Here is a 13089-nt window from a genome sequence, read left to right as displayed (position 1 = left end):
GTGATTGTCGCACAACTACATAGTCGAGGTGTTACAGTCAACTTGTATTATAATTTGTTTTATTTATTAATACTACGTAAAATATGAGAAATTGTTTGACGTGAAATCACACCTCCCATGTCAAGTTATTAATCTAAATGTTATAACATGGATGGATAACAGGTTTAATAAGTTTTGGACTTGGGGTATAGTATTAGTAAATAGATTCAAATGTTGTAACATGAATAAATTACTAATATCACATACTAGTGACAATTACATTCGAATACTTCTCATAAATATAAATTCTCCGTCAATTTATATTGCAACACGTAACTTAATAACACCAAATAATAACGCGATGATATCAGTCAAAGTGATTTTAATAACACCAAATAATAACGTGATGATATCAGTCAAAGTGATTTTAAGGTAGAACTTTGCTAATGTATGAAATGACCAGCTGACTTTCCTCATTGACTACCAATCTTAAATAGAGATTGAGACGCAGCACCAAAGAATTTTGATCAACACAATAATATCGTTGCCCCATTTGAAGGAAGAACAAGTGAGTTATCACCGAATTAGCATCTTCAGCAAACTTCTCCATGTTCCTCTTTTTTTGTCGAGTCTGGTAATTGAATTCTTCACGATTAAGCCTCTTAAAACTACACCTTCACATGCAATTCTCCAGACTAAACTGTTATTGCATCTGACTATTATTAATATTACACTCCACATTAACAAGTGATACATGAAGGGTCGTTTTCTGTGATTTTTCCCACCGATATTAACAGTTGTAAAGAGGACTTCACTAATTAAGCATTCCACTAACTTCTTGTACCACAGAAAAATATAATTAAATGGTGATGACCATGGTAGATGAACAAAATAACAAGCCTCTTCTTTTGAAAGATTTTTCAGTGTACCGAGAACACGGCTTGGTTACCGCTACACTTAAAAACTTTTCCTTTGGGGAAGCCAGCTAATGGCCTTGAAGGGCAAATGCCCTCTTCCCTCAACAACCTTCTTTAAGTTTCCTTTGCTTTTGACTCATTAATATTCACCAGAAACACAACAAAGTGTGTGACACTATCACTCGCATTATCCATAACCAGAACCAATTAATTTTCCATGTTCACAAAAAAAAAAAAAATGTTAATCAAAATTTTTACAAAATAGAGAAAACCAAGAAGAAGAAGAAGACTTGGAATTGCACACCCCAAAAATTCCATTCCATTATTGTAAAAAAATAAAATAAAAAAAGGGAATTCAAAGCTCTTAAAAGCTCTCAACTAAGGGTTGTTCGAGTTGGTTCTAGTTGGTGTTTGCATTAACTAATTTCCACCCACCACTTTTGATGCTCATATATATTAACACTCCTTTCATCTCTCTCACAATCCAATCCAATCCAGTCCATGCCAATCCCACCCACCATGGCCAGTGAGCAAGATCTCTTGTCCACCGAAATTGTCAACCGTGGGGTTGAGTCGTCCGGCCCCAATGCTGGTTCCCTCACGTTCTCCATGAGAGTGCGCAGGCGGCTGCTGGACCTTTTACAGTCCGTAAACCTAAAGTATGTGAAGTTGGGGTACCACCACCTCATCAACCATGCCATATAATTGGCCACCATCCCTGTGCTTGTGCTGGTTTTTAGTGCTGAGGTGGGAAGTTTGAGTAGGGAGGAGCTGTGGAAGAAGCTTTGGGATGATGCACGTTATGACCTAGCAACTGTGCTAGGATTCTTTGGTGTTTTTGTGTTCACTTTGTCTGTTTACTTCATGTCACGCCCTCGATCCATCTACCTCGTTGATTTCGGCCTAATGACGATCTTAAGGTAGGTTTTTATTTAATTAATGGATTAATTAGTCACTTTTTCAATGACTTATTTGCATTGGTTTTCCATGTGTGTGTATATAATATATGACTTTGACAACTTAATTTCAACATCTAATCTTTCATGGTTTTGTTGATTATGTATGGTGACAAGTTATAATCATTAAAACATTCTTATATTTGTGTTTTTTTTTGTTGATCTTATGTTTTTTGGTTTAACTTATTTTTTGATATGGAAAAGCATTTTTGGATTTGAATTTTCTTCATTTGACATATTCACGAGACTTGAACTTTAAATCTCTAATAATTAAAGCAAATACTAAATTTCGCTACACCTGTCATAATATAACTTTTACTTCCATAAATTAGCTTAGTTTTTCCTTAATAAATTTTACAAAAAATGTGTTTTGTAATTGTAGTTGAGATGAATCTATCATGCTCTCTAGCTGGTAGCTATATATTTCAAAAGAAATACATGGGGTATATGGTGTTTTTAGCATCTAGTATATAGTTGAGATGCTAATTCTTTGAAGAATATGGTGAATCACTTTGGAAGGTTCGATATGTGCCAAGCTGCGCTGAGGGATGTCGATCGGACCATTGTGACGATGCTGAGCCAGAAACTTGACGAGGTCAAGCTGCCTAGTGATGATGTGATTCATAAGGTTTCTCAACTCAAGCTTAATAATTGATCATTGTAATGCAGCTGTGTAATTCAATCAACCGATGTCCGTGATCATAACGTTGGTTGAGAGTTCAATTTACAAAAAAGGCTCACGTACGGCTCACAGATCTGTTGGGCTATAATTTAACCCTAGACCGGTCCAAGCTTGATCTTACATTAGAGTGCATGCGCACCAATAGGAAACAAATCATGCATTAATGCCTCCCATAGTGGTAGACGAAAGTTGTCAATTTGGACTAGATTTGTGAACGGAATCAAGTACGGTGATGAAATTGATAATAATAAAGCCACACTGACCAAACTCAAGGCATTCATACGTTAAAAAGTTATCATAATTGTTAAAAAGAAAGACACAAAAGAAATAAGGGGATTTTAATAGCCGTAAAGATTCTAAGAATTGTCTCACGCTAAAAAACAACAGAACCTTGCAAGAGCTTATAAAGAGGTAAGTCACTTCCTCCTTTACCGATTGGTTCTAGGGTTGGACACTTTTTAGCAAAAAAATCCCTTAGTTATAAGCCGTTGACCTGTTTTGGTAGGGGTGCTAGGTAGTAATACATCAATTTTTGTTGATTAGTTCGCAATTAAACCCCCAAAACTTATCATTGATCCCCAACTAGAGCCTACACAATGAATCCCTTTTTTTCTTCACTAAAATCATTATACTAAGGCTAAAACCATGAAGCAAAGATCCAATTTTTAATATATAACCGACATTGGGAAAATGAGGATTCGACTCAAAATCTCAAGTGTAAAAGAGAATACGTTTAACCAATTAAGCTACAAGTTTCTTTATGCAAAGATGATGACATTGATAAACAACTTCTCTCTTTTGCATATGACACTTTACCGCAGTGCCGGATAACAATAATGTCTACGCACTCTCATGCATGTTTGATCCCTACCGGCCTCCTCTCTCTAACATTTATTTGACCCACTATTGTTTGTCCAATAAAAAAAATTTCTCGCTTCTTCATTTTCTTGGAAAAAAGTAACAAACTGATAAATAATACCTTTTGAACATTGTAGTAGCTGACCCAAGGCATCCTCTGGTGATCCTACTCGTCGTGTTTCATGCACATTCTTGGACTTGAATATCTGGAAATTGTTAACAAAGACCAAAGGTCCCTTGTTTTGAAAGTTAAACCAAGGAAGGGATCCTGGAAGTTTAATTAGCAAGTGGTTTAAGGTCAAAATTACAAATAAAAACACGTTAGTTTCTTTGACGTAGTTTTTTTATTTTTTTTATTTTAAGCTTCTCTGACTTTAGTATTAATTAATTACAATATTTGCATGATCAACTCAGTCAGGTAACCCAAAGGGCCATCAAACCAGAATATGTTATGTGAGAATTATCAAATTTTACGTATATTTTTATGCAAATTCTACGTATATTCTCAAGTCAAATACCTGTTTACTAGTGGGTTATATTTTATCTTAAGAAAAAAAAAAATGTCAAGTTCTTGAATCTTGACCGCACAGTCGCATTGTACTAGACAGAACCATATATATGGTTGTTGAGAATCCAGGTTAAATGAATTCATATTAGAAATTTAATAAATGGGAAAGTGAGTAAAAACATATAAAATTTAAGACAGAGTACTAGAAGCCTAGAAGTAGAAGATCGCCAATTTTCTTACGCGATTGGTTGATTTTTAGCTACGAGAAACACCGAACACGACAATTGATTTGTCAAGTAATTCCAAATAATGCCTTATAGAGCTTAGTTAGAGACGAATTCCAGACCTTTATTTCACACGGCAGGTCCTGAGTTCGATTTTTAACGCTGGTGAATCATTTGCCGGGGAGGCTTAAATGTCTATGTGAGTTTTTTCGGCTTCCGAAAAGATGGACTGTCGTGGCCAAACCACTCGCTGGTCCCTCTTTAAGAAGTGAAAAGTACTCTATATTTTGCGAAAAAAATTCCATGCCACGGTTTATGAGAGCTAGGGGCCATTTTTGTTTAGACTTGAGTTTACGAACAAGAAAAAGTTATGTGATGAGTTTTATGTTCGACATAAATCTGTATGTTGTTTGATTGATAATCTATGGCATGTAATTAGGTGATTTTTTATTTTATTTTTTATATTTAATATAAGAGTTTTTATTTTTTTTACAAACAATATAATATTTTACACTGAATTTTTCTTAAGTATGGGAAGAAGGATTTAACTTAGGTGTAGATGGGAGAGTACATTACTTTAACCAATTTGGTTGAGCCCATTTTTGTATTTATAAGATAAAACTATCATATAACCTCAATTTTATTTGTTAACATAGTTGATTATTTAGTGATGTAAATTTTGTTGTGAATAGTTCTTTGTGTGTTCTCGATGTGGTACATGAGGAAATTGCTTCTCCCGCTCTCTCTAATGAAATTGCTTATCATGTCTGTCTTTCGGTGTTACAATTTTTTTTCCAAAAATTTTCTTCTAGCCTTTTCAAGTTCTACTAAGAGACTTTGGGTTATTGTGGTTTGTACTTTTGTATGGAGCATTTGATTTTTCCGTAATCAGATTTGGTATGAGGACAAGTCATCGGCTCCTTTGAATTATACCAAGGGTTGGCTAGTAGCTTGGTTTTGTGAATTCAGCTTTTTTGTATTTCTCGAGTCCTAGTTCCTCAAAAAATAGTTGATGATTTAGTTAAGGTATAAAAGTTTACTCTTTGAGCTTAAATTTCTACTTCTAATTAAGTACACCAAAATTTGACATGGAATTTAAAATTTGAAGGATTAATCTCTAAACCTAAGCTCTAAATAGTAATTCTACAGCCTTAATAAGTATAAAGCTAAAAAAAAATTGAGCAGAAGTGAGAGCTTGTCGAAGCTTAAGAGAACAAATGCACTTAAAGCGAGTGGTCAGTGTTCCTAACAACCTTCTACATATGCATGAGTCTGTTAACCGTTGATTAGTCTAAGATCCATGCCATTCTTAGATATACTTTACCTAACAACAGTGGAGTGTTGATCTGTGGGGCCAAGGCAACGCTCTACCCGTATGGCATACTCAAATATTGGCATGTGGTCTAAGCCGCGGCAAAATTATTCATACTAGCTACTACTCCTGATGATTTGTGAACGCGGCCTTATACTGAGTACTAATAAAAAAACTAATCGTTCAATATGAACTCTTAATTTGTTATTAGCCAATAAGTGCATGCACTTGTAGCATAAAATCATTGATACACGGAGAGTTCAAATAATTTCATTTAATTTGGTGGACTGATCAGATCTCGATTTAATAACTATACGTGCATTGACCTAAATTGATTGTCATTTCATCACAAACACCCACACATGCATCGTCAACTTGTATCCATGGGAACACAAGGAAGTCAAACCACTGTTATGCTTAACTAATCCCATATAAAATTACGTTTCTCCATTAGTGAATTGATTTTTTTTCCTTAAAAAAAAAAAAGAAATGACAAATAATGACTTGTAACTCAAGTGGTTATGAGTAGTATTTATATACTCAAGAGTATGTGTTCTAATTCTTCATTTTGTGGTTGTGTGTCATATTCCCTAATATTGCTCATAACATAAATGAACGATACAACAAAATAACTTATCAAATTTTCATTTCCTTTTGAGCTAAGGTAGTGGTTGTTAGAGAGAATTAGTTTGGATATGATTACTTACTATATTAAAGGAATTTTCGAAACAAGAAACAACTTCCATATGTCTAAGTTGAAGGTAAAAAAATTATTCCTACTATTTCCCACAAGAATAGTAGAATTATATTAAAGAATAACTTTTTCTTCTTGAGTATGTTCAACTTAGACAAAATATTGGCATTGTCATCAATTTTTCCTTCAAAATATGTTTAAGATAATGAATTATCATATCCAAGTCAATCCTCTTAACAAATGCCATCTAAATTTCTTATAGCATAATTACTATTCCAGCTTACACAAAAAAATTGAGAAATGAAACCGGGCTTATAATTATTAAATCATGTGGTATAAGTCGAGTGCAATGGAAATTAAGAAGATATTGGTTTCAAAGTTTAATTTTGCAAGATTACTATTTTAGCTGTGCATTATTACAGTAGAAATTCGTTCTTAAGTATTGATTTTTTTTTTTTTATTTTTTTTTTTTTTAAAAGCGATATTTTAAATTATTTTTATTTATGAATAGAAAATTTGAACTCAAATGCAAGAGAACGGCTACACTATCTTAACAACCAATCTAACTCAAATTTGCAACTACTGGGTTGTCTTTTAATAAAGCAAAAATCATTGGTTCATAATTGAAGACAAAGCTAGAGATGAAATTTTAACCGCTGGGGTTTGAAGATACAGATATAAAATAATATACAGATATTGAAATGGACTGAGTAATGAATTTACACCAACAACATTTTATAATATAATATAATACCAATACCGACAGTAGTATACAAGGTTAGTTGAAGAAAAGGTCAGCCTTAATCTTTATAAATAGGCCTCATTTCTCAAGTCCATAACACATGCATAGTATCGATTACAAAGTATTCGTATATACCTTTTTCCTCTAGCCACCCTATTGTTGTCCTACTTAGCCAGCTATACCAAATTTACGAAATGGCTGCTGCCAACACCCACCACCTTCACTCAGTATCAAAAATTGGGATTATAGGGGCTGGTATTAGCGGAATCGCCGCCGCTAAACAGCTTTCAGGTCACAGTCCGGTGGTCTTTGAGGCCACTGATTCCATCGGGGGTGTTTGGAAACATTGTTCTTACAATTCTACCAAACTCCAATCCCCTCGTTGCAATTTCGAGTTTTCTGACTACCCTTGGGCTGAGAGAGACAATTCATCTTTCCCTTCTCATGTAGAGGTTTTGGAGTACTTGCATGGCTATGCCACACACTTTGACCTACTGAAATATGTCAAGTTTGAGTCCAAAGTGGTGGAAATACGTTATGTTGGTGGTATTGATGACCATCAAACCACCACCCAATTTCCCATGAATTCGATCTCCGGGGAGTATGGTAGCCTTTTGAGTGGCCATCCTGTTTGGGAGGTCGCTGTTCAGATGTCCAACAATCCAAACATCATTCAGGTTGTTTTTCCTGAAGATTTGATTTTACTTAAGTTTTAGTCATAATGTTCACGCATAATCCTTGATTAATTCTCTGATAACAAAGCATGACTCTTAAATATGATGATATCTGCTATCAATATGAACTTCTATATATGTATTAAGTAGTTAAGCATTAGTATTATCGATGATTAGTCTTGTACGATCATATCCAATTCATTGATCATATCATTGCTGATTTACATCTCTCACATGTTTAATGTAGTATTCATTGAAAATTTCTGTACACATAATCCACCTTATGATAGTAAATGTTACATATAAACATGTGAACTTTTAGTTATTAAGCCTTGGTAATATTCGTTAGTTACTAGCTAATTGTTCCTACTTTATTTTGGACCTAGCAGTGGTATGCATTCGAGTTCCTCGTAGTTTGCATTGGAAAATATGGAGACATACCAAGAATGCCGAGTTTCCCGCGCAACAAAGGTCAAGAAGTATTTCAAGGCAAAGTCTTGCACTCCCTGGATTACTCTAAGCTTGACCAACGAGCAGCTCGTGAGCTCCTCAAAGGCAAGAAGGTTGCAGTTATTGGCTACAAGAAGTCAGCTATTGACGTGGCAATTGAGTGCGCAGAGGCAAACCAAGGTATATATAAAATAGAAAAATCTGATCCGAAATCATAATCATATTATTAAATTCCACAAACATTACAAAACCTAATTAACAATGATGCCGGACCCCATAATTTCTTCACTTCAGCAGACAGATATGGTCAGCCTAGTGGGAACTGTCCGTGTGAAAAGTAACATAAGCAACATAGATTATGTACTAAACTCAGTTGACCACACGTTATCCGTTTTACCGATCGTAGCTTAAGCACCTATTTAATTAGCCTTACCCATAACGAGCATCAATTTATATTACACCATGACCACTTCAGATAAAATAAAATCGTTGTAACAATATTAATGTGGATGTGTGTTACAAATTTATGATATCTATCGACATTTAAAAGAGAAATATTACAAAATGAGAGCTAATTGGTAATTTTTGTTTCATACAATCAAGCAGGCTTATTCAATATAATGCTCTAAATCATTGAAATATGACATTTTGGTTTGCTCTCTTTTTTATTGTGGTGAATTCAAGGACCCGATGGGCAGGCATGCACAATGGTGATAAGGACTCCACATTGGACAGTTCCATCTTACTGGATTTGGGGGCTTCCCTTTTTCCTGTTTTTTTCGACAAGGTCTTCTCAATTCCTCCACGAAAGGCCAAACCAGAGCTTATTCCGAGCCTTGTTTTGCCTTCTTTCGTCGCCTATGGTAAATTCCATGTTTCTTAACACACTAATTTAACACCCTATTACTATTCTTAATTATATATGTATTGCTAGTTATTCGTTTACTAACTATATTGCTACTTGCTTTTTAACCAGAGGATTATGATTTCCAAGTTCATAGAATCGTACTTAGAGTGGAAGCTTCCCCTTGTGAAGTATGGACTAAAGCCTGATCATCCATTTTTGGAGGACTATGCTTCATGCCAGATGGCTATTTTACCGGAAAATTTCTTTGCCGAGGCGGACAAGGGCAAAATATTGTTCAAAAGGTCATCAAAGTGGTGGTTTTGGAGCGGAGGAATTGAATTTGAAGACAATACCAAATTGCAGGCTGATGTTGTGCTTCTTGCAACTGGCTATGAGGGAAAGCAAAAGCTCCAATCTATATTGCCTGAGCCTTTCCGCAGCCTCATGGTTGACTCCTCTGGCACTACGCCCTTGTATAGGTGAACCCTAATTACTCGTCAAATATTTGACATGTTATATATTTTTTCTGCTAACATGACACGCTCCATTTTATTTTAAATTGAGATTGTATTGTTATGTCGTCAAATCTGTCAAGCAGTATGAACAAATACTGCTTTGAGATTAAACCAAAGTTGTAGGTACCCTTATATTTTTAACTGATTACTCACAAGTGGTAGTGTGTACATATAAAAAATGTAACTAATTGTATAATGATTGCACATGCTATTTCAGGGGTACGATTCATCCATTGATTCCCAACATGGCATTTGTGGGATTCATAGAGAGTGTTTCTAACCTGCAGACAGCAGAGTTGAGGTGCAAATGGCTAGGCAGATTGGTTGACAACAAATTCAAGCTTCCCACTGTCCAAAAAATGCTTGAACAGATAGGCAGAGAGATTGAAGTGATGAAGAAGACGACCCGATTTTACAAGAGGCACTGCATTTCAACTTTCAGTATCAACCACAGCGACGAAATTTGTGAAGAGATGGGATGGAAGTCTTGGCGGAAAAGTAACTGGCTTTCAGAAGCTTTTAGCCCCTATAACAGCCGAGACTACCAAGAAGAAGATTAAAACCGAAACATGCAATTTGCACTACAAAGTGGGCGAAGTTTGTTTAGCGTCAATATCAGCTCCCTTTTAAATTTTATTAAGTAATTAACGTAGCTATTCGTATGTTCGGGGACTTAGGCTCTTAAGCGCCCCATATGCTGGTTTAAGCATTTCTTTTTCATAATCATATTATTCATAATAAAGCTGTGTTTAGCTGTTTGTTCAATAAAATAATAAAATTAAGTTTTTGTTATTATATTGCTATATACAAATCTCATATTGTTAAAAAAAAAAAACAAAAAAAAAATCTCATAAATCATTGGTTCACAGAGAGCAGCCCATGGAAATCAAATCTTTTAAATATCTTTTCATATGATGCAATAGCCCTAAAACTTACAAATACTGAAGATTTAATTGAGGAAAGATTTGTAAAAGTTTCCAATATATCAAGCCGATAAAAGAGATAAGGCATACTCCTCTCTTACTCCATTATTTTACTCTATGGCCTGCCTAATATATTTTTTTGCAAGCCTTAATACTCAAAGATGAAAAGGAAACTAAAAAGAAAAAAAAAGTATTTAAAGAATTAATAAACAAAAAAAGAGCCAAACATTTGATTAACAAAAACACATCAATCCTTGTCATGCTCAGGCTAACCACTCCCCATCAGCACCTTCAATTTCTCCAATGTGCATGCTGTAAGGAAATGAACATTAGTTAAACTTATCAAATTGCGATTTTTAATTGTACGGCCATGCATTAATATGGATTTCACTAAATAAAAGTAACAACCAATTATTTAAAGAAGTGAAAATAATTTCTCTAATTTAGTCAAACTAGGTAATGCTAGATACAATAAAATTTTAAAGTAAATTTGCAAACTAATGTGTCGCTAATAGAAAATAAGCATACGTTAATCAACACTTAAGTAATAAATTAAATCATCAACAACCACATCAAATGGTTTACAAAGTTTAGTTTAAAATTGGATGCATTTTTACTCACCACCATAAACTATGGTGTATGCTCATCATACACCTCATCATCTGACACGTGTCATTTCACTTGACCATAGTTTTTTTTTTTTTTCAAATTGGAAAATGAACATTTAATATTAAAGTTAATCAAAGTTAGTTGGAAAGACACGTTAGCTAATGAGGTGTATGATGTATGGTGAATATACATCATAGTTATGATGGTGATAATAAATATTTTCTCAAACTTTAGTTTCTCTAGTATTACCCGTCAAACTAATGCAGCCAGAAAAAGCCTATGACCAGTTGACAGGGGCATGTAGACTTAAACAAAAATTCCATTGGGCTAAGGTTCACAAGTTTGATAATTTTGTACCCTTAAAATATAAATTATTTCCAAGATGATTAGTTACAAAATTTGAGTCTAACTCCTCTCATTTAATACATTTTGACAATAGTACTAAATGACTTGAAAATTTTCGACAATTTCCCGCTCAAATTGAAGGCCTTAACATCCTCGTACTTTCATAATTAAACTCACACAGCTGTCAGCAAAGTTTTTGGTCAGAAGGGAAAAAAACCTCTCAATTGATCAAGCCGACTAGAAAAATGAAAAAAGCAAAGCTGATGAGAGACAACAAAACCTGTGGCAACAGCACTTTCTCTTCGGCTCCCACGTATTTTAATGGCTAGCTCTACAAATGACAGCAGCTTCGATCCCAAAAAAAAAAAAAAAAAAAAATCCAATTTACTAATTTCAGAAAAATCCAAAACGGAATAGATTCTAATCATACAATCACTCACTCACAATGTTTTCAATTCAGAAGAAAATAAAAAATAAAAGAATTGGAGATGAAAAGATAAAAACAGCTTTCCGAGTCTGCAAAAATCTGTTGGGTTCTTACCAAGGCAAGGCAGGATCTTGAAAATAGTCGTCTGAGTAGCAATCATTCAAATGATCATTCTGAAAACAGCTCTCATTTGCATTCAACCAGGCTGGAAATTCCATGATACTATGTTTGAATGAAGAAATTTAAGATTACTAAGGAATTTTAAAATGACAAAAATTGAAATAACGAGATTTTATTTTCTAGAATTTGTGAATTTCTTGTTTGGTAAATCTAAAAAAACAATAGAATAGAATACAGAATTTGTTATTTTTAAACTCTAAATCATATAAATTGGGAAATGATACATATTTACATGAAATTTAAACTTGGGAATTGGAGGTCCCAAATCCCAAGTTTTTTTCCATGCGAAAATTCTAAATTTATATGTTTTTGAATCCAAAAAGGAATTGGTGTATGTCAATTTATAAATTCTGATTATTACTTAAATTCTAAGTTTATTTCTCTCATTCAAATATTACATGACTTCATCAAACGGATGGTGGTAAGTTGTAACCATCATCATCGTCCTCATCCTTCACTTGTGGGCCCCCACCGAGTTCCACGACCTTCAAAAACTTAAACCACCATGCTGACGTGACCAAGTTCATGGTGTCGTTCCACTCCATCTGGTGCTGCTCCCCAATCCATCTTATCTCTGCCATCTCCGCCACTGATTGTGATAACCCGGCAGAGTCAACAGCATCAGCCACCGCAGGAGCATCCTCCGCTTCAATATGGAAAGAGGAAGAGGCTCCTGCAGCTGAGAAAATTTCAGGGTCCGTAGTGGCAGCAGAGAGAGTGGGGGAAGAAGATGACGAGGGAGACGTGCTTGAAGGGTAAATTCGAGGGTTTCTCCTCGATTTGATCATCGCTTCTTGTTCGAAGCGAGGTCGGGATTGTGGCTCATGTGCTTGTTGCTCCTTAGGTTGTTGGTCTTGTTATTGCTGTTGTTCACTGGTTTGTTTCATAGCTGCTATATGAAACTTGAGAGCAGTAACAATCTCTCTCCTAGCCTCAACCATGTTCTAAAGCCTCTCTTGGTAGGGCCTGCTGGTGTGGAGTCTCCGCCTCACTTGTTTTTTGTGTTGTTGGCAGTGTTTTGGCTTGAGATACCATCATAGTCCAGTGCGATGTTCTGGTTGGGATTCATGGGCTCTTTGGTTCTTGAAGAGGTGAGTGGTTTCACTAGGCTGGAAATGTAACAGCAATGGTGGAGAATTGTATCCTTGCAGAAGAAGAAAGAGTGTTCGAAGAAAGAGAGAGATAGAGATTATGGGCTCTTTGGTTCTTGAAGAGGTGAGTTGTTTCACTAGGCTGGAAATGTAACA

General features: G+C 35.0%; 1 protein-coding gene and 1 long non-coding RNA gene across 2 annotated transcripts; both read left to right on the top strand.

Moving 5' to 3' along the window:
• The first annotated feature begins 887 nt into the window (after positions 1-887).
• Positions 888-2632, top strand: LOC125474889. Its single transcript, XR_007256286.1, has 2 exons — positions 888-1816; positions 2372-2632. It is a non-coding gene; the product is annotated as an uncharacterized LOC125474889 (long non-coding RNA).
• Positions 2633-6499: 3867 nt separating this feature from the next.
• LOC103955070 (probable flavin-containing monooxygenase 1) lies at positions 6500-10625 on the top strand. The gene is made up of 5 exons (XM_048586811.1): positions 6500-7549; positions 7936-8176; positions 8681-8859; positions 8973-9322; positions 9576-10625. The coding sequence occupies exons 1-5, from the start codon at positions 7067-7069 to the stop codon at positions 9916-9918; spliced, it is 1596 nt and encodes a 531-aa protein (XP_048442768.1). The 5' UTR covers positions 6500-7066; the 3' UTR covers positions 9919-10625.
• The last annotated feature ends 2464 nt before the right edge of the window (positions 10626-13089 follow it).

This window comes from the organism of the source record quoted next, unplaced genomic scaffold (genome assembly GCF_019419815.1).
Source record: "Pyrus x bretschneideri cultivar Hongxiangsu unplaced genomic scaffold, Pyrus_bretschneideri_v1 Contig1, whole genome shotgun sequence".
In the NCBI taxonomy this organism is placed as follows: domain Eukaryota; kingdom Viridiplantae; phylum Streptophyta; class Magnoliopsida; order Rosales; family Rosaceae; genus Pyrus; species Pyrus x bretschneideri.
The sequence above is the reverse complement of the archived record's forward strand: the minus strand, read 5'-3'. Positions and strand labels throughout refer to the sequence as shown.